General features: G+C 48.3%; 5 protein-coding genes across 5 annotated transcripts; 4 read left to right on the plus strand and 1 right to left on the minus strand.

Annotated features, from left to right (window-relative positions):
- Positions 1-202: 202 nt before the first annotated feature.
- Positions 203-3,335, plus strand: EPUS_08713 (uncharacterized protein; the record flags this gene model as incomplete). Its single annotated transcript, XM_007803100.1, has 6 exons — positions 203-241; positions 287-833; positions 880-1,006; positions 1,090-1,125; positions 1,179-3,120; positions 3,177-3,335. The coding sequence occupies 6 exons, from the start codon at positions 203-205 to the stop codon at positions 3,333-3,335; spliced, it is 2,850 nt and encodes a 949-aa protein (XP_007801291.1).
- A 318-nt stretch (positions 3,336-3,653) lies between these two features.
- On the minus strand, positions 3,654-4,831 carry EPUS_08714 (uncharacterized protein; the record flags this gene model as incomplete). Its single annotated transcript, XM_007803101.1, has 2 exons — positions 3,654-4,393; positions 4,459-4,831. The coding sequence occupies 2 exons, from the start codon at positions 4,829-4,831 to the stop codon at positions 3,654-3,656; spliced, it is 1,113 nt and encodes a 370-aa protein (XP_007801292.1).
- Positions 4,832-5,738: 907 nt separating this feature from the next.
- EPUS_08715 (uncharacterized protein) lies at positions 5,739-10,023 on the plus strand (the record flags this gene model as incomplete). The annotated part of the gene is made up of 3 exons (XM_007803102.1): positions 5,739-6,360; positions 7,531-8,143; positions 8,193-10,023. 3 exons carry the CDS (start codon positions 5,739-5,741, stop codon positions 10,021-10,023), a joined length of 3,066 nt encoding a protein of 1,021 aa, XP_007801293.1.
- A 2,311-nt stretch (positions 10,024-12,334) lies between these two features.
- On the plus strand, positions 12,335-14,786 carry EPUS_08716 (uncharacterized protein; the record flags this gene model as incomplete). Its single annotated transcript, XM_007803103.1, has 3 exons — positions 12,335-12,673; positions 12,725-14,570; positions 14,626-14,786. The coding sequence occupies 3 exons, from the start codon at positions 12,335-12,337 to the stop codon at positions 14,784-14,786; spliced, it is 2,346 nt and encodes a 781-aa protein (XP_007801294.1).
- A 4,736-nt stretch (positions 14,787-19,522) lies between these two features.
- EPUS_08717 (Sec14 cytosolic factor) lies at positions 19,523-20,653 on the plus strand (the record flags this gene model as incomplete). Its single annotated transcript, XM_007803104.1, has 4 exons — positions 19,523-19,836; positions 19,893-20,019; positions 20,090-20,576; positions 20,646-20,653. The coding sequence occupies 4 exons, from the start codon at positions 19,523-19,525 to the stop codon at positions 20,651-20,653; spliced, it is 936 nt and encodes a 311-aa protein (XP_007801295.1).
- Between the last annotated feature and the right edge of the window lie 5,420 nt (positions 20,654-26,073).

Raw genomic sequence — 26,073 nt, forward strand, 5'->3', positions numbered from 1 at the left:
TCTAACCCGCTCTTGTAGCGCCAAGCTTCCTTCGCGATTTTGGTGCGCGTCGCCAGAGGAGCTTCACTTAGAACCCAACGCACTGCAATTTAATTCAATCCCTCCTGCAATTCTGTTATAGCTCTTGTCTTTGTCCTTTATGTAATTATTTCCTTCGTCTCTTTCCATGCCAAGTTCCTTCCAGCTGGGTTTGTGACCTACTATGGCACCGAAGCACAGAGATGGAGATGTTGTCTTTTCTGTAGGTCGTCCCCCATTATTGTGATTTCGTGACTAATGCTGGCAGCTCAACGGGAAATGGATTGGATGGGCCCACACCATTACTGCTTTCTCAGGCTTCCTTGGAGCCTTGTTGGTCGGCTGCTGGCTTCATTATCATAAAATCGTACAGAACGAGTACCATGGCTATCCAGACGAATGGTTTCCGTCCGTCTCTGCTACCATTGGCGATCGGTACCCCGAGCGATCCGTCTTCCAGTTCTTCATCGCCATCACCTCGGGCCCAAGATTCGCATTAGTCCTGTTGTGGTACACCCTGACTGCGCGCCCGCACTCAACTCTTCCCAAGATAGTGGCAGGAACCGGGCTCTTTCGTACCCTGTCATGTGGTGGGTGGACATATATCACTTCTACGGACGACCACAATTGGCATGATATCTTCATGATCTCCTACTTAGTCGCAACATTGCCCTGGACACTGGGCTGCCTGGCGCTCAGTCCACCTAACCCCACAGCTATCAAATACCGGAAAATCTTAGCTGGCTTATTCTTTGGCACCCTCGTGCCCTTGATCTACTACTTTATTCAGCACAAGGTGCACAAAGTGCCTGGAGGTAAAACCAGAAGCTCGTTATATACTGCAGAAGCTGACAAGCTCAGCTTACACAATCTATGCTTTTTTCGAATGGTCCTTGATCCTCTTCGACGTCGGATTCGATGCAGTCACTGCTCTAGATTTTGAAAGTTTCGAGCTGGTTGTGAAAGATGTGAAAGGGCTTAGTAGAGGGTACGTCCCTTGGCTTCCAAAATAGAAAAAGTACAACAGGATTTTCGTTCTCTATAGGGTAGTCTGGACCTGACGAATTTTAGGGTTAAGCTGCTGAAAGACGATGTATTAGAAAAAGGGTGAGCCTATACTATGACTGATGAGCACATGAAGCACTAACGATTCGTGACAGCAAAGACAAACCGCTTGCACAACCCTTTGAAGGTCCATATTCGTGGTCCGTATTGCTCGATGCGGCTGCGGACATCTACACCGGGTTTGTTTTCTGGTCAATACTTAGTTCCCTGGGAATCCTGGTCTGGTATTTTCCTTTGTGGCACATGGGCATTTCCGGATACGAAGTCATGGTTATGTCAACTGTATCGCCACTACTGCTCGGAGTACCATTTCTGCGGTCGGTGTTCGTCAACAACGTTCGCTGGGTCCATATGTCTTCTCTCGTTGGCCTACTGGCTTGGCAGGTGAAAGATCCCGCAAATCGACTTTTTACAGTCGGATTTGCAGTATGGATGACTTGCCTGGCATGGTCAGTAACCTGGTATGCTGAACGTGGACAACCGGAGCGTCTGAAAGCCAGAATATTAGCATGGGCCGCTGGTTTGGTCGTTTCCAGTATTGCCAAATTTGCAAACCATACCAATAATCCCCTCTGGCCAATCTTGCATTCAGGAAATGGTGGATGGAACAAAACTGGGCTCGTCCTTGGTGTTCTTGCTGTGTTACGAGCCACACAACGAAGTAACATCAACGGAGACACCTACAGTCCGTCAAGTAAAAGGCAGGGATCAGCTGCGTTGGCTGGTTTGGGGCTTGCAGGTCTTTTCTTTGCAATGCATTCACTCTTGTCCGACTCGAGCACCATGATACTGTGGGTTTGGGAGGGATATCCCATCCGGAGCCCTTTGGCTGTGCCTCATGGTGCCTTGACGATTCTTGCAATGAGCTTGGGTTTGTTCTTTGGGCTTACGTTTCCTGGCTTCCTTGGGTCTTGGACAGCATTTGGCATTGGCTCAATTGGTGCCGCTGTGCTCACCTGCTATAAAAACTGGACTGGATTTTATGGAGCCCTTGTTCTTGCCACCTATATTATGGGAATTGCACCAACCCTGATAGCTTCCGCTGTGCATCATTCACCAGGAAGGACGTTTGGGCTGGCCTTCTTTGTTTATAATATTATGGTCCTGTTCCACGTTTGGGTCGTCGCATATGCATTCGTACCTGGCGGTCCTCTCGTGCGCGAACACACGGACTGGGTGATGGCTGCCACTATGCTTCTGATTGGAGCTGGCGTTTTCTCCGCATTGGTGACGAACGCAACGTCCTCAGCGCCGAGAAGAAGGCCTGCGAGCAAGGGTCGTAAGCTATCTTCGTACTATTTGCACATTCTGTTTGCCTTGCAACTTCTGTCAGCCTCTATCGCATACCTGAGGTTCCCTACAAATGATTACCAGCCGTACCACAAAGACGAGAAAGTTCTTACGGCTGGTATTTGGACTATTCATTTCTCGCTAGATAATGACATGTGGTCGTCAGAGCGTCGCGTGCGAGATGCAATCAAGGAACTTGAGCTCGATGTTGTTGGTCTCCTCGAATCTGATCTTCAACGCATCATCATGGGCAACCGCGATACCACTCAGTATCTAGCTGAAGATTTGGGTATGTATGTCGATTATGGCCCGGGCCCCAACAAGCACACCTGGGGGTGCGCCTTGCTCTCTAAATTCCCAATTCTCAAGTCGACACATCATCTGCTTCCTTCTCCTGTCGGCGAGCTTGCCCCAGCGATTGAGGCGACTTTAGATGTCTATGGGGAGCAGGTTGATGTCTTCGTCTTCCATTCCGGCCAAGAAGAAGATGCCGAGGACCGTCGCTTACAGTCCGAATATCTGGCCAAGCTCATGAAAGACAGTCCGAGACCGTCTATACTGTTGAGCTATTTGGTCACAAAACCATTGCAGGGCAATTACAACACGTATGTTGGAGAGAAGAGTGGTATGCGAGATATTGATCCGTCCGACTGGGATCGATGGTGTGAGTACATCTTGTACAAGGGTCTCAAGCGAACTGGATACGCACGAGTGAGTCGGGGGACGATTACTGATACCGAGATTCAGGTGAGTAAACCTCGTCACCCGCGCATCACATAAAGCTGATTCGAGTTTTCTTTTAGGTCGGGAGATTCGTGATTGGCCAAGCGCCAACAGAGACGGATGAGAGAATATCGGAAGACCAGGTGGCAGACGGTCTCCAATTCCCTGCTTTGTTCAAGGGAGAAGGTGTACGGGGACATAGATATCATGTCTTCGATGAGCCTAGATATTTCGCTTAGAGAACGTTACATAGCCGTGTCTTTATATATGCCATTTTAATCATTTTGCCAAATCTCAGATATCAAGGGTCCCGAATCATAACAGCAGGACCTTCCAGAAGGCCGCGAAACTCACCAAGCCCCTCCCCTATCCCCCCTCAAACTCGCGTCTAGAAGAAGCACAGCAACCAACCTTAGTTGACGATCAGCACAGTGCGCCGACCAAGACCTCAGCTACACGCGCGACCCAGTTGTAGCAACTAGTACTCCAAGACCAAGCGCGGCCTCGTTTGCTAAATCGGGCCCACCGGTCCACCAAATCCTGCACCTCCAGCTGCTCTATTTGGCGGCTGCAGGATTTCTAGCCTCGTTCAAGGGCCCATCCCTCCTGATATCCCTCTTATGGCAAGCGTCCATTGTATCGCGGTGGATAGTCTCCAGATCGCGACCATTAGCCGTCTGCACAAACTCACCCAAGCCCTTCTCGCTTATCTCGTACTGCCTCAGCCGCTGCGATGATGGACACGCCAGAGCGGCCTGGACGAAGTACACGGTACTCTCGACCCATTTGACGGCGTGTTCCCAACCATACCACGCCGCAGGTTTGGCCATCTCGATGCATCCGCCCTGTTGTCTGGTCTTGGTGTAGGACCACCAATACCCTTTGCTTGCTGGTGGCACCGGGAAGATGCGATTCCAATAGGTTGTGGGATTTACTGTGGCTTTGTCGAAATACTCGATCAACATCAGGATTTGACGTAAATCCTTGCCTTTAAAGGCGGGATTGTCGGCCCGGTTGTTGGTTCTGTCACGGCGGTTTCCATCATAGGGGAAGGTGAAGAAATACTGGTTCAACGGATCTTCAAAGTAGATGACGGCTCGAGCGATCCGCTTGAGGTCAGCAACCGTATAATCCGGCTCCACGAAAACCTTAACGCCGCTGCGCTGGTCAACCATTTCCATGGGCATAGTCAGAGTACATTGACTTTGGATATACGCCTGCCACGACTGCTGTATCTCATTTTTCCACTCTGAACGTTCGTTGAACAAGATGTCTGGTGATAGAAGCTTAGTATGCCCTGAGTTGCTAGCGGTCAGTTCGCCACCTTTCATAATATATTTTAAATCTAAGGAAGCCACTCACATCCAGGTATCCGATGTTGGTAAGAAGGATCAGGCATGGAAATGGGCTTGGGGAGAGAGTGGATTTCATGCACCTTCCACTCCCTCTTACCTTCACTTTGCTCGCGTCCAGGTACTCCTGTTTGTTTGGCTCGCGGGTGTTTGAACGACGTTCGCATGGGGAATGTTGTTCCAAGACCTCTCAGAAATTGTTCCCGGCTACTATCATCCCAATAAGCCGCGTTCCTAGGGAAAAGGACGAGATGTGCGTAGAATGAAAACCAGAACTGACGCTTCCGCTGTCCACCAGAGACGGCAGGACGACCCATAGGAATTTTTGGAGAAGTTTGTGCACCCTCGTTTTGCGCTGTGGTAGAGCCTGCAGCAAGGCTCATCTCCCCAAATGCATTTGTCGGAGGTGCTGCTGCTTGCGATTGAGGCTTGTGGAGTCGTGGGAGACAGCAACACCTGACGGCATCATTGCATTTAAAGCACGGCATCTCAAGCTTCTAAGAACCAGTAACTGAATAGTAAGAAAGTGAAGTACAACGAAATTGGAAACGAAGGAAATCATGCCGGGAATTCATATCTCTTCTGTTCATATATCAGCTGGATAATACTGGTTACACAGAAATGTCAATCAACGGTGCGACATAGCTTTCAGAGGGAGCCGTTAGAAGAGGGGTTGCGTAGTAGTTAGTTGTGAAACTTGCAATGTGAAGGCTTCAGGCCCCAGATATCGTGCCGTTCCTTGTCCTACGCAAACATCAAACGTCTTTTCGGTGATCTATCTGTGGTGTAGCTTTTGCTCTCTGAGACTGCGCCGTCGTGTTACCCACCTGGTACTCTCGTATTGATAGGAAGAGTAGAGGCATGGTGAGCAGATGGGGTAAGGGGGTGTGTTTGGTTTGCAGGAGAACTGAGGCTTGAACAAGTCGAAGTCAAGGGTAACCTGGCCTCACATTGTCGTAGGCTCTGCCTAGAGCGAGGCCAGATGACCAAGTTGAGGAGATTATCCAGTCGGACTTTGAGACCACATACAATCTTCTCTTCAAATGTCAGGGTTAGGCTGTATTATTAGTTAAACTCAGGCTTTCTTCAGGCCAGCTATCGTAGAGATGTGCAGGTGCAGAGACACCATAGGCAAGAGGTGAGTCACTCCACCATCTAACTTAAGTAAAGCACGTACAGTAATGATTTGGCCACTCAACCTTCCCCTCATTCCCTCAACCTCGCTGGGACATCTGTACACAAACCTTTGTTGAGCTTGATAACCACCTGGATTTTTGAGACCACTTGCCCATGGCGTTCTCGACAGGCGGCTCTTCAAATGACCGACCGAGTCGTGCCGTAAAGATTCCCCACCGTGACAGCATGCAGGACTATTCGTCCACCCCTGTCCGCCAAAGAAGGAGCGGAAGACACAACGTACATGATAACCTGTCTGATCGATCAGATAACGGAGCTTCATCGTTGTCCTCTGAGAGCTCATCTTCAGCTTCAAGCCTATTCCCTTCAACGATGCTTACACGCCTAAAACCCAATTCTTCCACTCGAAAGCGACATGAAGACAGACAGGCAGAGCATCATTTGCCTGGCTTCTCAACAACGTCATTATCCTCTTCAGAAGACAGTTACGATACGCCGGTGGGCTCGTCAAAACAGAAAGCCAAAGTCATCGATGCATCGGAGCTGCCCAACACGATGCCCTCCTTAATCTCAGCACGCAGCAGTCCTCTAGGCCCGTCAATGCTCTCTAGCCCTACCTATAAGTCGATCAATCTCAATGGCCCCGATCCAGACGAACCTCCGCGCCTTATCACCTTCACCAAAGCGGGTCAAGGTTTTAATTGGAATGAAGAGCTATTTCTACCAAGTTATATGATCAGCCGCTATTCACGCAGTCGTCGGAAACAGTACGACGGTGATCTAGGCGAGGACGATGTAGAAGTTGCCGAGATCTCTGTCACTGATGAAGAAGCAAATAATATGATGCCATGACTTGGTCGCAAAGGAAGACAAGTCAGGGCTTTTGAATGTCAGGGATGGGAACTGGCGCTTGATCAAACTGTGGAATTGGAGGATCCCTGGGAATACGAAGCCACATTGCAGGCGCAGTAGCTGGCGTAATCACAAACTGCTGGGCAACCTTCATATCAGATTGTATTTCGGGTTCTCAATGGCGTTGGATTGTCGAACACCATTATATCCTTTATGTATAATCTCATCATACATCATACGTTCTTGTTGGAATGAAGAGTACCACCTAGTTATTCCACGGTTCCCATGGTCAGGCAACGTTGGTAGACGGGCATCAGCCTCATCGCCAGCGTGTACCCGAGCGTAGCGAATTTTCCTTCTAAAGCGGGCGTCGGTGAAGCTACTATGTCAAAGGATTCGTGTCTGGTTGATGCTCTTATCCCGAACACCCACCAGTATCCCAGCTTCATATGTGCCTCGCGCCTCCAAATATCCGCCTTACGTAAACTCTGTAGACGGAGCTACTAGTTTCTGCGTAAGTGATCCGCATCATTCTCTCTATTGCTCACTCTGGCTTCCTCAATCATCGTGTCGATCCCCCGTTCTTTCAGTGCACCCTGTCAATTGTCAAATCAATGATCGCGTCGTCTGGTAAATAGACGGACGGTCAGGCATGCTTTGTATTTCTTGAACAAATGTTCACACTCATCCGTAGAAGAATTGCCGCGAAGGTATTCTGGCGTAGATAGTTAGGAAAGCATAGTTGAATGCCGTTCGAACACGCGTACTTTCGGAATACCATTTCAAGAAGCAGGTATCATATTTTCTGGTGATTATGAGCAAGTAGGAACTGGGTAGATTGATTTCGACATACTCTTTGACTTCGTTGCATTCAGGAGCCAATGAAGCCGACATCGGGACAACTGATAGAAGGCGGAGATCATCTGCGCTGGTTTGTTCCAAACGTGACCTGACGATCCACCGTCAACTAGCCCGAATGCCAAGACCAGTGGGAGCCAAAAATATATTTTCAAGCCCAGCATTACATATGTCCCCTGTATCCATCCATTTCAAACAACAGCACTAGCAGCAAAGTGGCCACTGACGAGACTAGTCGCCGATGCGACTCGAGCCAAACTGTTCTCCAGGGCGAAGATTATGGATCTGACATCGGATCTCAAGCCGTTCCAGGACCGAGTTACATCTTCATTACTTGACGTGACCAGGACAGCAGGCCAAATCTCCGCAGAAGATCTAAGCTTCCACCGATCGTCTAACAGATCTCTTTCCAGAAGCCTAGATGCCCAGAACATTCGTTTGTTGCAACTAACCCAAAGGCTTCTCACGGCAGCCACAACTACAGGCTCGAGCGTCACTCCGCCCAAAGTACAGGATGTTGAAGCAGTGGAGGACAATTGGCGCAGCTTAGTGGATGTCGTTGATGATCTCTTGGAGCGTGCAGACGCCTGTCTCGATGAGTATACTGGTGTTATCAAGCGGCTCAGTCCAGCAGCTCAAGATGGTGCAATGATACCTACCACTGTAAATGACGGCAGGTCCAAGAGAAAATCATCTACTTTCGCAGCGCGACAGCTTCCCAAGCCTCAATTGTTGTTCGAGAATAGCCACACAAATCATGAAGTAGCACCGTTCAAGCCGTTGCTTCGAACAAAGCCGCATTCTGTTGTTGATCTGGACAAGAGCATTGGTGAAGGAGGAGACGATGGGTTGGTTGACTTCACTGATCACCGCCCTCTTACAGCTAATGCTGCACAGATACAATCACCCTTACGCTGTCGAGATCGAACAGGCTTCGTACCCCGAAAGAGTCTATCAAAAAGCCGAGCCGTTATCGTATAAGTCGCCGGCTAATCATGACGCAACCTTCGTTGATACAAAGGAAGGTATCGAAGAGATGTTGGCTGAGTTGCGCGAGGCCTCAGAAATTGCGGTAGATCTGGAGCACCATGACACGCATTCATACGTTGGAATTGTTTGCTTAATGCAGATCAGTACCAGAGAGAAAGATTGGATTATTGACACCCTAGTGCCGTGGAGAGAAGACCTGCAGATATTGAACGAGGTTTTCGCAGACCCAAAAATTCTCAAAGTCTTCCAAGGCTCAACAATGGACATGATCTGGTTGCAGCGTGACCTTGGACTTTATGTTGTAGGATTGTTCGACACATTTCATGCTTCCACAGCGCTCGGTTTCCCGCAGAAGAGCTTGAAATACCTTCTAGAACGGTTTTGCGACTATCATGCCAACAAAAAGCTGCAAATGGCCGACTGGAGGATACGACCAATACCAGACGAGATGCTGGAATACGCGCGCTCGGACACTCATTATCTGCTCTTTATCTATGATAGCCTACGCAACCTGCTCCTAGAAGCATCGTCACCAGACAACAATCTTATTGATTATGTTTTACAGGAGTCGAAGAAAGAGGCACTGCAGCGATATGACAGAACAGCCTACGATGTTGAAAAGGGGCTGGGTCCTGTTGGCTGGTTCGCACCACTAGCCCGAAGATCAATACGCTTCACGCCTGAACAATTTGCTGTCTATCGAGCCGTTCATGAGTGGAGAGACCGTACCGCTCGCGCGTTGGACGAATCACCAATGTTTATCATGAGTCAGGGAACCCTGTTCGCGGTTGCAGAGGCCATGCCCACAACGGTACCTGCACTTATCTCTGCCACCAACCCCGTTTCGAGAGCCACCCATACTGCTTCTCGTGAGCTAGTTGAGATCATCAAGAGAAGTAAAGAAGTCGGACGCGACGGACCCACCTTGGCCGATGTGATGCGCGAGAACGAGGCTTTCTTGCCCCGTCGACGAAATCCCGGAAAAACAACAGAACGCGCCTCACAAGATCAAGGGGTCGGTGCCACGTTGCAAAGGTTGAACGAAAATGGTGACATTGATAGCAGTGCTGATAGGTCCTTCACGTCTCGCTTTTGGGGAACGGTGGGGAAATCATTAGTGACGACGGCAAGTCGATGTGTTGCACCACTGAATGATGCTTGGCGAATGGTTCTCCCTCTTCCAGCCCTGAATGACGATTCATTCACGGTTCCCGCTCAAGCTATATCTGTGGATGAAGCGGTCGGGGTTTCTACAAGTCCATCTCCTCACCTTGACCGCTCTGGTGAGAAAGTCAGAGCTGATGACGTGTTCATCCTAAAGGAGTTGGATAAGGCCAGTAAGAGGAAAGCCACGGAGGCAGGCCTGGATAATGATGTCGTTCCTTCTTTGAAAATAACAGGTGAGTTGGATGCTAACACGGATTACTCCCCTATCGGCAACTACCAGAAGGGTGCTTCGGAGGCCAGGGCAGAAGCCAAAGTACGGTCAAGAGAAGAAAAGAGACGAAAAAAGGCGCTCGGGAAGGAGGAGGAGGCGATTGGTGATGTTCTCACTGAGCCATTTGATTATGCCAATGCAGGCTCAATACTGTCCGCTCAGTCAGACAGACAGCAGCGGAATGGGTCAGCTGCAATTCGACGAGAGTTCAATCCGTACGCTAAAGCGCTAGATGGCCCACAAGGCCTCAAAAGGGCACGAAAGGAGACTGCTGGGAGAAGCTTCACATTCAAGAAGTGACGTTCTACGGCATCTCGTTTTCGGCCCCCTCAGTGTGTCTGGGTTGCATGATCAACGCTGCATACCGAATGTCAAGTTGTCATCTGGGGTGCTAGTGCAAGTTGCATGCTTGAACTCACTAGTCTGCTCGAGGTGTTAGCTGTCATGGCTGAAGCTAGATATGCTCCTATTTTATTCTCCGATTCGATTGTAGTAGCTGATCCGGTAGTGCTAGTTCGCATTCCAAGGCTGAGTTGGGAAGCACTACTGGTTACCGGACCGCAAGCAGTATCTATCATGCGATTGCTTCCTGTTCTCACTCGGACTTTCTTTTTGGCCCGGGAGAGGACGTACATGGAGTTGAGGCTAGTTTCAGCTCACTCTGTGACCTTGCATTAGCAGTCATACACAAGCATTTAAAACCTGCCTGACAGACTGATAAGCCATCGGGACTTGCCAAAGTCATTCTTTGTGCCCTTTGAGCATCTCCTTTCCAGGTCGACCTTAGCTTATCAATGCTGTCTATTTCTGGCTTCACACTGCACTACTATGGTACTCCGAATTTGTCTTTGCATGAGAGCTGCGCGCATCTGTAGATAACATGGCGACCAGAAAAGCCACGGGCGGAACAACACGATCGTGCGTTTGAAGCTAGGTATCTGCCTTGACTTTGTGACTATTTACGCTTGAAAAAGCTTGCCCACTTCTTGTGCAGTTTTTATAGGCGGGGGTTCAGGCTCGAAACCCGAGTTTGTCCTTGCTGTCCACTGACTCATGGACGTTTCAAGGCCCTGACCATCGCATTGCCTACTTGGGAAGAGCAGGTGCGGGAAAGTTGATGGTCTGACCTCGAAGCTCAAAACTAGGGCCACCACCTTCTCCATGAACATGCTAGCTAGCTTAGATTATAGAGGATAATCTTATGGACGTCGCGATGAAAAGCTGGCTAAGAGAAGGAGTCTAACCAATCTTACCGAATTGTCCCTGCTGTACGGAGCAGGTGGTCTTCTCTGTTGTGTTCCTAGATTTAGGGCGAAACTGATGGCTCTTTGGGGCATGCCACCCCTCCACAGTCCGGAACCACCAGAACTATTTGCTAACTTATGTATCACTTGATGCGCCGTGCGGTTGTTCCCCTGGCCTAACTTGATGGCGACTGGTTCCCTTCAGGTCTGTCCTACTCGAGCACTCGTATAAGAGACGTTGGTCGATCTTTGCGAGACATGAGGGTGTTGTTGTGTCACCGTTCCTTTGATTGCAGGGTCAAGATATGTTTGAAGACTCCGCCTTTCTGCGCCTGCTTGGTGGAATCATTCAACGACAGAGAGTCCTGGCTAATCTTTTCCTTTTATAGATTGAAGCTTTCTTTGTCATGATTATTGCTAGGAAAATATCTAGTACGCCAGTAGCATCGATGAAGAAATTATAAGCGTCTGATTGTGATCATTCCTGCAGTGGTGCTTCAGGCTTGAACCCTTGCGCCCGAGAAAATAGCTTCTGGGCGCTGTCAAAGCTTACAGTTCAAGAACTTAGCAGTTATCATCTCCATTACCGAAATGCTTTGTTCCATTGGTCCGTTCAGGAACCATCCGTAGAAGGCAAGCCCCGTTTCAACGCTCATTCTCTCTGACCTCCTCCAATCCCTTACCATCATCTCCTTTTGCGCACCAGGCCTCCGTGCTCCCTGCTGTATCAATCAGGCTATCACCCAACCAGCGGCCCCCACCTTTGATCCGCCACCCATCTCATTGTTGCGGAACATCCGATCGCTTTCCACGTACCATACAATAGTAGCCTGCACCACCAATTGTGGTTCGCCACGGGTACCTGAAGTCCCCTGGTGCGACAGCTCGTCCGTCAATCCACTTATTCATCCTTCCTGCGTCCACTTGCCTCGACGATAGCTCCAGCAAGGCTGGCTGCCGAACAACGTCGCTATATCAGTGCAGAAGCCTGCGATTTATATGGCCATCCCAATGCACTTGGAATAGGATTCAGATCAAAAGGTATCACGCCGGTCGCGATATCGGGTCATACATCCGGAGTACATCAGTAAAGATCAGACACCGATTTTCACAATATAATATCTTTAATGATCCAGGCGGCTGTCGTCCTCTTCCTGTTTGTCCAACTACAGATTGTTACATTGCTGGACACCCTCTTGTTAAGGTCAACCAAAACTCCTGCGCCTGCGCTTCTTTCAGACTACATAGTTTGATATTTGTACGACAAGTAAGGGACTTTGATGATAACTTCGTTACGAACTGAAGTTCCCGCGAAGAATTTTAAATCGAACAAATCCCCCCTTGGGCGAGACAAGCAACACCACGACATGTCGGTCGCAACGATGCTCCAACCCGCATCGCGGACTTCTACCTCCTCTTCCGGCTCCTTCCAACCAATGACCCGACAAAACACACTTTCTAGCCATGATGGACGATCGGTTAGACAATCCAAGCGCATTTCCATGACTGCTCTCTATGTTAGCATGAGCGCAAAGGAGAAGGACTTGGAAATCAGCGATGATTTAGCAAGAGCACAAAGAACATTACGCGATCTGAAAGCGAAGATATCCAGTCAATCCAAGAAGAATTTCGTTCTGGAGAAAGATGTTCGGTACCTCGATTCGAGAATAGCGTTATTGATTGCGAATAGGATGGCACTGGAAGAGGTGAGTAACGAACAGCCAAGCATGATTTCAACCTATTGATTCTGATTCCAGCAAAATGAAGTGGCCAGCCACCTCGATGATGCTACGGAAATCCAAGAAGGATCATTTCCTAATGACGAGAAGACCCAGAAATATGGCAACCTGCTATTCATGCTCCAATCTGAACCCCGGCACGTTGCACACCTATGCAGACTTGTCACCATGGCCGAGATTGATTCTCTGCTACAGACTGTCATGTTCACCATCTATGGCAATCAATACGAAAGCCGGGAAGAACATTTGCTTTTGACCATGTTTCAGTCTGTCCTGACATACCAGTTTGACCACACACCAGAATACTCGTCCCTACTCCGACAAAATACACCTGTCTCACGAATGATGACAACATATACCAGGCGAGGGCCAGGCCAGAGCTATTTGAAAGAAGTGCTTGCCGAAAAGATCAATTCTCTGATTGAACTGCATGACGTGGATCTAGAGATCAATCCGCTAAAGGTGTATGAGAATATGGTCAACCAGATTGAACAAGACACCGGTGAACTCCCGCCATCTCTCCCTCGTTCGATTACTGGAGAAGCTGCAGCAGAAAACGAGACAGTTCAAGCAATCATTGAGCCGAGGTTAAAGATGCTTACAGAGATCGCTGAAGGCTTCCTATCAACAATTATCGAGGGCCTTGAGGAGACCCCATATGGCATCCGATGGATATGCAAACAGATCCGAAGTCTGTCCCGTCGTAAATATCCCGAAGCCCAGGACCAGACGATATGTACCTTGATTGGCGGCTTCTTCTTCCTGCGGTTCATTAATCCCGCCATTGTTACTCCCAGATCATACATGCTGATTGATCAGACCCCATCTGAGAAGCCCAGACGCACGCTCACACTTATCGCCAAGATGTTGCAAAATCTGGCCAACAAACCTTCATACGCCAAAGAGCCGTATATGGCTAAATTGCAGCCATTCATCACAAACAACAAGGAACGAATCACCAAGTTCATGCTTGATCTGTGCGAAGTTCAGGACTTCTACGAAAGCTTAGAATTGGACAATTATGTCGCGCTGTCGAAAAGAGACCTTGAGCTGCAGATAACTTTGAATGAAGTCTATGCCACACACACCTTACTCGAAAAGCACAGCGAAGACCTTGCGCAAGACCAACATTCCCGTCTGAATCTTCTGCTGCAGGACCTCGGTCCCGCACCACCACAGTTGCCAAGGAAGGAGAACAGAACGATCACATTGCCGCTTTTCAGCAAGTGGGAAACTGCCATCGACGACCTGACCTCGGCATTGGACATTACCCAAGAAGAGGTATTTTTCATGGAAGCAAAGTCGACATTTGTACAGATCATGCGGAGTCTTCCACACAACACCAGTGTAACACGGCGGCCATTGCGGCTGGACAAGATCGCCGAAGCCGCTGCTACCCTGAAGAATGATGTGGTCATGGTTCGAAAAGGCATTCGCTCGATGGAGCTCCTGAGTCAGCTTCAGGAGATGCGCGTCATTGATCGGTCAGATGACTTTTCTTTACTGAGAGACGAGGTTGAGCAAGAACTCGTACATCTGGGCTCGCTCAAAGAGAAGGTGGTCGACGAGACGAAGAAGTTGGACGAGGTCTTCAAGACCATCCGAGATCACAACACTTATCTACTCTCGCAACTTGACACTTACAAAAGTTATCTGCACAACGTGCGCTCGCAATCCGAAGGAATCAAACGAGGCAAGGATATCAAGACCAAAGAGCTCGGGCCGTACAAATTCACTCATGCACAACTCGAGAAAGAGGGAGTGATCCGGAGAAGCAACGTGCCGGAAAATAGGAGAGGCAATATCTACTTCATGTTCAGGAGTCCATTGGCCGGCACATTCGTCATTTCGCTTCATTACAAAGGTAAGCAGGTAGCCCTTGCTCTAAGCAACGTTATGAGTTAACGATTTGTGCCTAGGTCGTGCTCGCGGTCTACTCGAACTCGATCTGAAGCTCGATGATTTGCTAGAGATGCAGAAAGACAATCAAGAGGACCTCGATCTCGAATACGTGCAGTTCAATGTATCCAAGGTCTTGGCATTGCTGAACAAGCGGTTTGCCAGGAAGAAAGGGTGGTAAAGGAAGCACGACCATGAAAATTGGGACGTGTCTGCGCTGTCCGATGGTACAACGAAACCTTGCTACAAATCCCTCCTGTGCATGCTTGGCGTACACCAGAAGCCGAGCGGTTGGAGCTATCAATGCACATACAAACGATATCGAAACGTTCTTACACGAACGCATTTACTTCAAAGGCGTGTCTTAACACTAGGGCGGATTGGAGAGCCGGTCAGAACTGGAGTCCACTCCAGGGACGGAAGTTTGCGGAGAAATGCCTTACAGCTGCTGAAAAAACGCGTGCTGCTGAGGGGAGCTACTTCAGATATGATGAATTTTCTGGGAGGTAGTATGATGAGAACCGCATCTGCGGTGGTTTTTATTTGATGAATGTGATGAGAACTGGGTGGGATATACACATGTAATCCTATCGGAATTTGGAAGGAGGCCTACTTATGGCAAATAATAATCGATCTTGCATTTGGAAAGCCCTGATGAACTTTGGCTCGTACTGTCGATGGACATCCTAGTCTTGCAGTACTGTACGGTAAATTGTGAAGGCACCGGCAAAATACTACGTCACAACTCTAGATTCCGGGACATAGGGCGCTGTGTCAGGCAGTCTTTGACGCTGCTTTCGGCATCTGTTGCACCGCAGGTCATGTAATACGTTACCACTTTTTTTGTCACCCAGTCTAATTTTATCAACTTCCCACTTCTTGAAGCACATCTCTCTTGCTTATCTTTCCGTTTTTCGGGTTTCTTGATCGGTTGAAACCGTTCTCTTTAAAATACTATGTTCGTATCTTATTAATGACGTTATTAATAGTTTTTAAGTTCTCACCAACTGTCACGGCTGCCATGCTTGTCGGCTGCTAGCGCTAGGGCCGCCGGGTATTGATTGGCACTACGCGTTAGTAAGGGGCATGCTCGCTATATAGGAGCGACCCCAGTGCCATCCTCGTCGGCTCTGCAGTCTTAGGATAGCACTCAACATGGGCTGAAGATCTCGCGCACTCGTCGCCTGCTTCCAACGTGACACGTGACACCAACTATAAAGCCATTATAATTTTTGTTAACCCTATCTTAATCAATATAATATTAGAAAACATATTTAATAACATATATAAGTTCTTAATTATTAATCACTAATATGGAGACTCTATTCATCATCAGACTTAGATCAAACAATCTGGTGTGGCGGAAAGTCCCACTATTTCCGGCACCCAGCTCTGGTCCTAGAGGGATCCACCGATTAGGCCACGGCTAGGTTTCAACAAGATCTTAAATTAGTTAATGTTCTCTGTTGACTCAATTTTACAAACAACTTCCATGTTATGAATAAAGATGCTTAAAACAATTAATGTTCTTTGTATCCCAAAAAGATGAGAGCATTGTACATTAGTAAGCTAATACTAGCGCTGACTGACACTACTTATGTCGTCCCCTCGTACGGAGTAGTTGATTGGAGAAAGGTGGCATGAACTCTTGGCCAGCAAGCAGGCTTCTAGTCCGAAACGGTGTTTGAAAACTGGGTATCTTTGAAGCATCACCGTCTACAGTTGACGGAAAATGAAATAACAGGAAAGTGTCGGTCGGAAAGAGGATATGATTGGGCTCATCAGAAGAAGAGAGAGAGATAAATACCCGAGTAGATGGCGAGCTTGGTGAGCAGTAAGGCGAAGAGACCCTGGGTAAGGGGCGGTGATGTCTACTTACTAGTCGAGAACAGGACATGGAAAAGAAAAAAAGAGTTGTTGCCCAATAACACACCGGTTTGTTACGTTCAATCTGAGCGACCAATCGATCATTTAGACCGGTTAGAGGCATGGGATCGAAAGTGTGCTGAGAGGAGGAATGGCGGTAGAAGGAATGACGGCAGGAGCCTCCGAGGCTGTGACCCACTGCACTATAGATCATGATTGCCCGAACTTCAGTCTTCGGATACGAACAAATATGAACAAATACGAACAAAATGTCCTTTTCGCCGGCTTGATCAGTTCGCAAACAGGGTGAAAGAAGGACCAGAGCTTTGTACAGGTCCAGACCCATATTTGCGCCATTTCCACAAAATTGTCCTTAATCGGTCATCTCCATCTCCATCTCCATCTCCCTCTCCATCTCGTCCATTGCAATCAACCAACCAACCATCCGAGGGATTATCAGCAAATGACTTATTTTGGTCCGCCAGCGCCCTCTGCGGCCAAAAGGTACCTAAGCCATTTACATGGCTAAAGCACCCCATGTATCTTCCTCTCATGATCATCCCTCTTGTCCTTCCTCGGAAATCCATTAGTCGCACGGGTACAGCCGGTGAATCTACAAACAAAGGGCCTAGCTCCTAAGTGGATATTGTCGTGATGTCGTCTTAAGTCCGCTTGACGGCTAAACCGGGCTCCACACGCATTGTAGGTGCAGATAACTGCTTTTTTGCCAGGTGTTCGAAATTGCAATTGGTCCTCGGGATTTGGTGTCGCTACTTGATCTATTTGAGGTGTTAGAAGTATCAGAGCATCTGTTGGAGAATCCTGCGTACCTTCAAGTATGGGTCGAGGATTAGGAATGTCGGTGATATCCTTCTCTGAGATTGATTGGATGGGAGATGAATGAAATTTAGAGTGCACTACGTCCGTGGGTTGAGAAACGAGCGGAAAATCTGACCTTTGAACAAAGTACTGCAAAAGATGCTGTTCGGGTAACAAGAAATTGGGAGAAGTGTCCAGTTGAATGTCGCCTATGAGTGAGCAGGGAGTCCCTTCGTAATAAAATGGAGAGACTGGTCGGAAAGGATGCACATCCTCAAAGACTTCCGGGTGAGAAGATCCAGTATGGTGAAGTGGAATGGCATTACCTTGCCAGGACACGGGACCGCCACTTGAAGATGATCCAATAACTTCGTGTAGTAACCTAATAATGGGTGGGGAATGATTTCGGACGCTGGCGTCAGTCTGTGTGATTTTGATGTTATGGGTGTCCGGAACAGTCCAGGGCATATCTCATATACAGCAACCACAGTCCAGGCGGTAACTCACATACAGCGACCAAAGTCCAGGTCAGAAATGAAATAGTTTAAATAGTTCCATTGTCAAGCAAGAACGTGACAGAGCTGATTTGTCGTTATCATTCCCCACCCAGGTAGTGTCAGTAGGTAGTCACTCTCAGGTTACCTGGGTATCTTTCAGCACTCACGCATTGGAAGACATGATTGCACCTTCTGTAGCTGAATTCACCCAAGATGATGAAGTCTGTGTCACAGCAGTGAAAGCCCCCAAGGGCTGGCTTGCAGGCAAAGCTAGGGCTTCTGCAACGGACAAACCAGCTTGTTCAGTACCATGTATGCCAATGAGTGGATGTGTTGGTGAAGTAGAAGGAGGTGTGGTTATTTCGTTGGCGGGCCCGTTTGGTAAAGTTGGTAACGAGAACATATCGCCATTGGTTGTTACAATGGACTGGAGAGTCTCGAGCGGATAGTCGATATTCCACGACGCGCCGTCTAACGTCATGTCCTTGGATCATTAGTAGTATTCTTTTTTAAGCTGCGGATGCTACAAACCAATCCAGTCAATTTTGCGATAGACGGGATCATTGTATCATCTGCTTCGGGCTCCGCAACGTCATGGTTAGGAGAACGAAGTCCCTGAGAAGTGGAAAGTCTTCGAGAAAGAGATAAAGGAGTCGGGCTCAGAGCCGAAGGATTTATCGTGATGGCGGTCCGGAAACAATGAACAAACAGTCAATAACAAGGCGCATGGCCTGGTAAAAAGGATAGTTGTTACTGAAAAGGCGTGCTTAGGGAGGAATTCAAGGGATCTTATCAGCGCTGATGAAGAGAGCGCCCCTCCAAGAGGGCGTCCAGCGGGACTGAAGGGCGACAATGATTTGGGCACCAACGCCCTTTTCAGCTGCACCTTTTTGACCAAGTACAGAGGTGGCGTGTGATAACTTGGCAGGCGCCGCTCCGAAGGATTTCCTACTGAAAGGGCGCCCGGCGCAATCCAATGCCCTCTTCTTGGCTTTGCTGCTTTCGGATTGATGCTGGAGTCGAGCTGCTGTTCAGCCTGTTCTTAATGCATACTTACAACATTCTTGGCATGAAGTTGTTAGAACGCCGTTAAGAATTCTTATGTACGCACTATAATGCTACTAGGCATAAATATTATTACGAGTAGCTGAGCTAACGTACAGAACCACTTGGCGAGACACCCCACGTGGCGAGACAATTTGCATACACTTTACGCAGTAACTTTATCACCCTATAAGCCAATTCATCCATGTCCAATTAGGAAAATAATGGCTACCTCAACACCACTACTACTAAATCAACAACACCAACAACCATCCCCCATATCTTCCCTGGCCTCTCCAGAAAATCCCCCTCTAATATCCACCCGCTACAGAATTAATTTCAACATCATGGCGTGCACTAGGTACATATAAGATGCTGAGCCTGATCTAAGGAGAAAGTAGCTGCCAGACAACGCTAAGCACCCGAGTAATAATACGTATTTTACGTGTTTACGTATTTACTATTTCCTCGGAAAGATTCCAACCTGCCAGCCTCCCCACCACCAACCCCACCCCTGTCTATGGTGATATCACACCTTCTCCGCTGCTGTCACACCCACCAGTCCATACATTTCAAGAAGCACTACTCAAGGTCTCCTGGATCTTGCTCGATACTACTTGGATCTTTTGAATTCCAACCTCTGTTAACCCCCAATATCCACCAGCCATTCGACGACCTCTTCGACAAGACCATGGCGTCCCATCTAAAGAATCACCTGCCAGGTCAGAAATCGAGCAAGGAGACTACTCCACGCACATCAACGACACAGGCACCCTCCAACCCACATGTGGATCTCGACCCAAAATACGACGATTATGACTTCCCCACAACTGCTCCAGAGACGCAATCAGGTCACCCTGGTCATACCACAAGGGAACAGGATGCACAGGTCTATCAATTGAGGCAAATGCTAGAGCAGGCAGGATATACGGAGCGCTTGGACACATTGACGCTACTGAGGTTTCTGCGGGCAAGAAAATTCAACGTTGAGCAGGCGAAGACAATGTGAGTATTGCAGCAACCATATTTATGGTGAATGCTCATCACATCGCTCTGTCAAGGTTCATGGACTCCGAAAAATGGCGAAAAGAGTTCGGGACAGACGACCTACCTCGAACGTTCGATTATAACGTGAATCCCAAGTATTCCAGTATTATCCGCAATATTATCACAAAACCGATAGAGTTTGTCCTCCCCTCCCTATTGTTGTTTCTATCCCCTTCTGCACCTCGAACTGACAGACTTCCTCTGTATCCAGGATGGTCGCCCGGTCTACATCGAACAGCTCGGTAAAATCGATCTAACTGCCATGTACAAAATCACAACTGCAGACCGTATGCTCCGCAACATGGTAGTCGAGTACGAAAAACTCGCCGACCCGCGGCTCCCAGCCTGCTGCCGTAAATCCGGCCGCCTCCTCGAAACCTGTTGCAGCATCATAGACCTCAAGGGTGTCGGCGTCAGCAAAGTCAGCTCCGTCTACGGCTACCTCAAGTCCGCCTCGGCCATCTTACAAAACTACTACCCCGAACGGCTCGGCAAGTTGTACCTGATCAACGCTCCCTGGGGATTCAGTGGCGCGTTTAATTTCGTCAAGGGCTTCCTCGATCCGGTGACCGTGCAGAAAATCCATATCCTAGGGTCGGACTACCTGCCTAAGCTGCTGGAGCAGGTGCCGAAGGAGAACTTGCCGAAGCAGTTCGGTGGAGACTGCGAATGTGACGGTGGCTGTGCGCTGATACGAAGTATGTCAACGTCACTGTTACCATCGTGTGAGTTCAGGCACCATCCAGAGGCACATCCTATGCTGACAGATAATTAAGAAAAGCGCCACCTCTTGAGGAAACCGTGGACCCGCAAGGTAGCAGAATATGGATGTGGGTGAGCGGAAAGCGGGACAGGTTGAGCAGGGTGGGACGCCGGGTATGCCCAGTACGGGGAATGCACATGCTTAGATTAGAGCAGAATTGAGTGGCAGGATGGGTTGGGAGCAGTACTCCGATGCAGAAAAGAGAATGCAGATTTGGTAGATTCCATGAATTGAAGAAAAATGTTCTTTACGTTACATCTTCCTCTTGGAGGCCTTCGGGGGCATGAATGGATTGCATTTAGGGGGCATGAATGGAGAAGGGTGGGCTGGGCTGGGAAAGGGGGGTCTCAGGTAAAAAAGAATATACAGACTGGTAGATTCCATGAATTGAAGAAATTTGTTCCTCTATGCTAGATCTTCTACGAAGTACCCTGGAGGTCTTTGTGGGTATGGGTGGCATCGCATGGCACGGAGGAGGTATCAAATTACATCAATCGGAAAATAAGGATCGGAGTGTGATTTTGCTCCCAGTCAGTATAGTTAGAGCTAGATTCTTTCTTAGTTCTTATTAGGAGCAGCGAGTATAGCTATGAGAGCGCTTTTCTGTTGAATTAGAGTGCTTCTATGGCTCGTTCGCCAGTCGCGGAAAGAAGAGTCAATGAATTTCCCCCAGACATGCAGAGTTTGCGTAGATGTGTAGGTGAAGACGGAGGGATCGACTTGCTCGAATATATAAGTACGATGGTTAAGTTACGCTTCTTCCTGGCAGAGAACGAACGTTGCGTCTTGTACGTGTTTGAAGATTTATGTATTTGTATATGTATATATATATATATATATCTCTCTCTCTCTCTATCGCTGGAGATCTCCGGGTGTCTACAAACACAGCAGCACTCTGCTGCCGCCCGATCGACAATTGCCCTTTGGCTTCCTGACGACTCATATTGGCGACTGAAAAGAACAACTTTGTAAAGCGAGCTCACTTTCCACTCGACCCCTCCGACCCCGCTTCTCCCAGTATTCACCCAGTACCGCACTTCGCATAGGTGAGTGCAAGAAGAGCAAAGGTGAGTTCGCAGATAAGCCCGGGGTGAGTGGATGGGCTGACGAGTTCACCGCGCCCCTCCCCCTCCCACCCCGGGGCTGAAGCCCAAAGCAGCCTTCATTCTGAATTAAAGCGAATGGCTGGCTATCAGAGAATCGCACACTGAAACATAGAGGGACGTGCAACAATGAGGGATCAGAATAGCGACATCTTACCATTTTATGTCCCGTGAGGAAAAGCCTTGTCACAGAAAAATCCACTCGTTTCTGATTAAAGCCAATGTACAGGAAAGGGTTCTCGGAAAAGAATGTAGAAGCCTCCGACCTTGCTAGCGTGAAGGATATCTGCTTCGTACATGGCATATTATCACTGGTAGGATCTTTTCGACCGAGAAAAATGCACAGAATGCACTCCCGTAGCAACTGTTTAAGGAGAATCACTTAGCCTCGTCACCAAAAATGTGGCCACTGGCCATAGAGTCGCTGATGTCCTTTCCACACAGGCTTGGTTATAGAACGCCAACCCGAAGATTTTTGGTGTTTAGAAAGTCTTCGCTAACGAAATTCTTTATTATACTCCGTCGTCAATGATCGGGCTCGCTTCCCATTACCTTAAGTGGACAATACCGCAGGAATGGGAAAGGATTTCTTGAGTGAAGAACAACAGTAGCTCTGTTGTCCTAAACAACCGCTTCAAAAGCCCCATGACAATACCAGGGGCCAGATCCAGACGAAAGGAAGAAGCAGAAACTACCAGAGTCGAAGAGCCTAATGCAGCTGTATAGGAGTTGTGTGTTGGTGATATTGTTGACGTTAAAGCTTTATCGTACCCATCTCGTGGGTCTGACCAGATCGGTTCATTGCAGGGTCCGATGTCGATGAAATCTCTCAATGTTAGCGAATCAACCAGCCAGTCACTGCTTCCTCGACCATTGTAAGGCCTATTGTACTCTTCCAGATTCGACATCGTCGGCACTTGTTGACCGACTATCGTAATTGCGGCTTCCCTCACGCTTTTTTTTCCCCAAGTCCCAATATTTCCACTCATCGGTATCAGTATTTCGGGGCTCGAGGGCTTTGAGTTGCTTCTTCCGAGCGAATAGCCTCTCCCAGCTATGATGAAGGTCATCAATTCGGTAGCTAATACATATCGAAACTAGTACTATAACCGAGGTCAACGGCAGCGCAGTCGCCCAGAAGATCCATTGACTGTTTGTTTGGTTACGAATATCGTGCGTGTTCATTCCAAGGAAGCTAGTAACAAATGAAAGCGGAAGAAATGTGATGGTAACAATTGTGAACACCAGGATTGCTTTCCCGTGATCGTCTTGTTCAATCTCAACCAGTGATTTGTTCGAACCACCATTTCTCGGACGTCTGTGATCAAGTTGTCGTATCCTTCAGCCTCATTCGTTCGTTCTAAAGCACTACGGCACAAGAGTGCATCTTCCAGGTCACTAAGGATCTCCCGAGACTTTGTGGTGATATGGAATGTTCGCGGGGCAAGCAAGTTGTTGTAGAGACGCATAAGATCCTTTTGCTGTTCGATGACATCGCGTACGTACTCTACTTCTTCTGAGGTCCGTAACATCTTTGACAGTAATCTTCTTCGAGGACGGCGAGAAGGCTTTGTAGCCCTAACTGTATGTTAGGTATAATACACCAGAAAGATACAAACCATTGACATACCAAATGCGTTGCAGATTTCCTGTACAAAGTGCCAAGGTTCAGTGCATCCGGCCCATTCGTTCTCTCCGCAAGACTATCGATCAGTAGCCCAGTTATATATTCAGGACCAACAGACTCGTAGCTGATCGCACGGGAATATTTGCCCGCACAATTCATGAGCATGAGATCGTTCCTTCCAAGTTCAAACAGCCCTTCTGCGTTGAATCCCAGGATGCTTATATTCCCAGTCTGTTCATCGTTAATCAGAGTCAGAGGTCTATATCCAACTTGGTCTTTGCGGATTCGACGGATCACGGCACAAACTTGTCCAACATATGCAATAAACATGAGGAGACCTTGAAATGCCTTAACAAGACTGGCCGGCACTCGATACAGATCCTGGTCGAAGCCATCTACGCCACTCACTCCAGCCTTAATTTCGTTTACTAGTTCCAGGCAGGCTACAATATGGGTTGAAAGGCTAAGTAGCAGGGTATGACCATCGGAGAAGATTTGATAATCCCAGAGATGATCGTCAAACACAATCCACAGCCCTAGGAATTCGTCCGTGACTGACAGGCTGCTAAAATGGACTAGTCGAAGGTGTCCTATCGCTTCGGAAACACTCGAGTATTTCTGCCTGTCCAGACATCGCGGACAGGATTGGAAAGACTCATTTGGTGGCGTAAACCAAGAAAACTCTTTGCGTCGATCGACGGTCTGCTCGAGGTCGACAACATGAAAGCTATGATACGAAAGATCCAATGTTTCTTCGGCCTTGAGTTGCAAAAAATGAGGTTTGCTCATCATGGCAAGTAACTATGTATCGTTAGCTGCTTTCTACACGCAGTTAAAAACCGAGCTTACTTGAACTAGTGTTCCCACAGCTCCCCAATATTTGTGCAACGCGGTTCCAGCTTGTTGAATTGGGACGAAGAAGGCGAAAAGAGACTCCAGGTCTAGGTAAAGCTTCAGAATACGTGTATTCCATGATATCAGATAATCAGCAACTAGGTCGGATGGCTGCGGGTCAGGATACGAAAATACTTCGTCGATTTGGTCTTGGACATCAGACCTGGATACTTCTGGAAGGGATCTATAAAACTTCCCAAAGGTGGATTTCTTCCCTGCCATGAGAAGTATGGCGTAGTCTTCGTCTGAGGACATTGAGCTATGAATGTGGTTGAGAATAGCAATAAGGGATTCGTCGCTCGAATTCGTTGAGTTACGAGAAAGCTTACTATCGGCGTCGTCCTGTGAACCCTTCTTGTTCTTCATGTCTTGCCTTCCACTAGTCTGTACGTTATCTTGGTCGGAGGGCGCCTCATGGGTTGGAGACTGGCGCAATGGTGCGTGAGCTGGCCAGAGAAACACAGGAGGTACTCTGTCCAGCATTGCGGAGGGATGTGCTGGAGTGGGGCCAGGCTCTTTGCCTGTGCCATGATCTTTGTCGCTCCGGCAAGATTCCATGTACATATTGTTGACCGATGACGAATCACCTTCATTTTTATTTTCTAGATTTTTTCTTACGACCTGAGTCGATTTTGAAACCTGATGGCCTCTTACTTGAAAGTAAATATCTTTGTACACTTCTTGTGAAACATTCACGAAGGGCACATTAGTCACTAGGTCTTCAGGCAGAGGCATCATATAGCGAGGTATTCGATTTGGCGGAGGATTGTTCGGGCCGGGAGAGTATTGGGGTGGTCTGGGACGAATAGTGACAAGTCTTTTGTCATCTGTAACCCGTACAGGTATCTTTTCCTCCAGTTCGCTCGCTCGAACTCGCTCTTCAAGAGGGTTTGTAGAACGCACAATCAGAGCTTGAGTAACAGGGGGCGTTTTTTGCCGAGTGATCTCATGTACAGGAGAGCTTGCGCCATTGTTCGATGTCGATGTCGCGGAACTAATTTGTAAGACGCCTTGACCAGGTACACTAGACTGCTTAGCGGCTTCTGGAGAGACTTCGCCGACGTTAGACTCTTCTAGGTGGGGCTTGTAAGGAGCGCCATCCGAGGCATCTTGAAAGACGCTGTCGATATTCGAGCCAGAATACGAAGTCACCCATTGTGCGGGATTTGTTCGAGTCTTACTTTGTCCCACATTCTCGATTCGCTTGTCATGCTCTGGGACTTTAGGAGGACTGTTGGAGAGCCGACGTATGACAATGTTCACCACAGGAACGTGTGCAGTAGAGTAGCGTTGCCAGGTCTCCGCATTTATTAGGGTGCCGTCCGGCTGGGTGATGCAATAGTTCCTGGGTTGGTCACCAAACCTGTTGTGACAAACCGAGAGGATTCTATCCATCAATGCCTGCACCGCACAGTCAGTACTCGATACTCGGTCCCTGCTACTGTTACTCACAAACCATGTCTTGCATTCCGCCAATGGAAAATTGAAAACCTTTAGATCCGGATCTACTGCACGAATAACTATTCCTGCCCGCTCACCTTCGGGTGAATTTGTACTCAATCTTTCGAGTTTCAAATTTTCCCCAGTAATGGCCTCAAAGGATTCTGGCGAGCTGGAAAGAAGCACGCCTGTGGCAAGTGTCAATCAGTTAATGAATGCTGTGAAACATGTTCGGTAACCATACCTGAGCTCAGAATTAGAGCCCACAGGGACGGGATATGCAAGATCTGATCCTTAGTCAGATGACCTATCTGTCCAACGATCTGTTCATGATCACGGTCTTGAATTGTCTCAAGGGGATATCGATC

The sequence above is a fragment of the Endocarpon pusillum genome (genome assembly GCF_000464535.1).
Source record: "Endocarpon pusillum Z07020 unplaced genomic scaffold scaffold1974, whole genome shotgun sequence".
NCBI lineage: Eukaryota > Fungi > Ascomycota > Eurotiomycetes > Verrucariales > Verrucariaceae > Endocarpon > Endocarpon pusillum.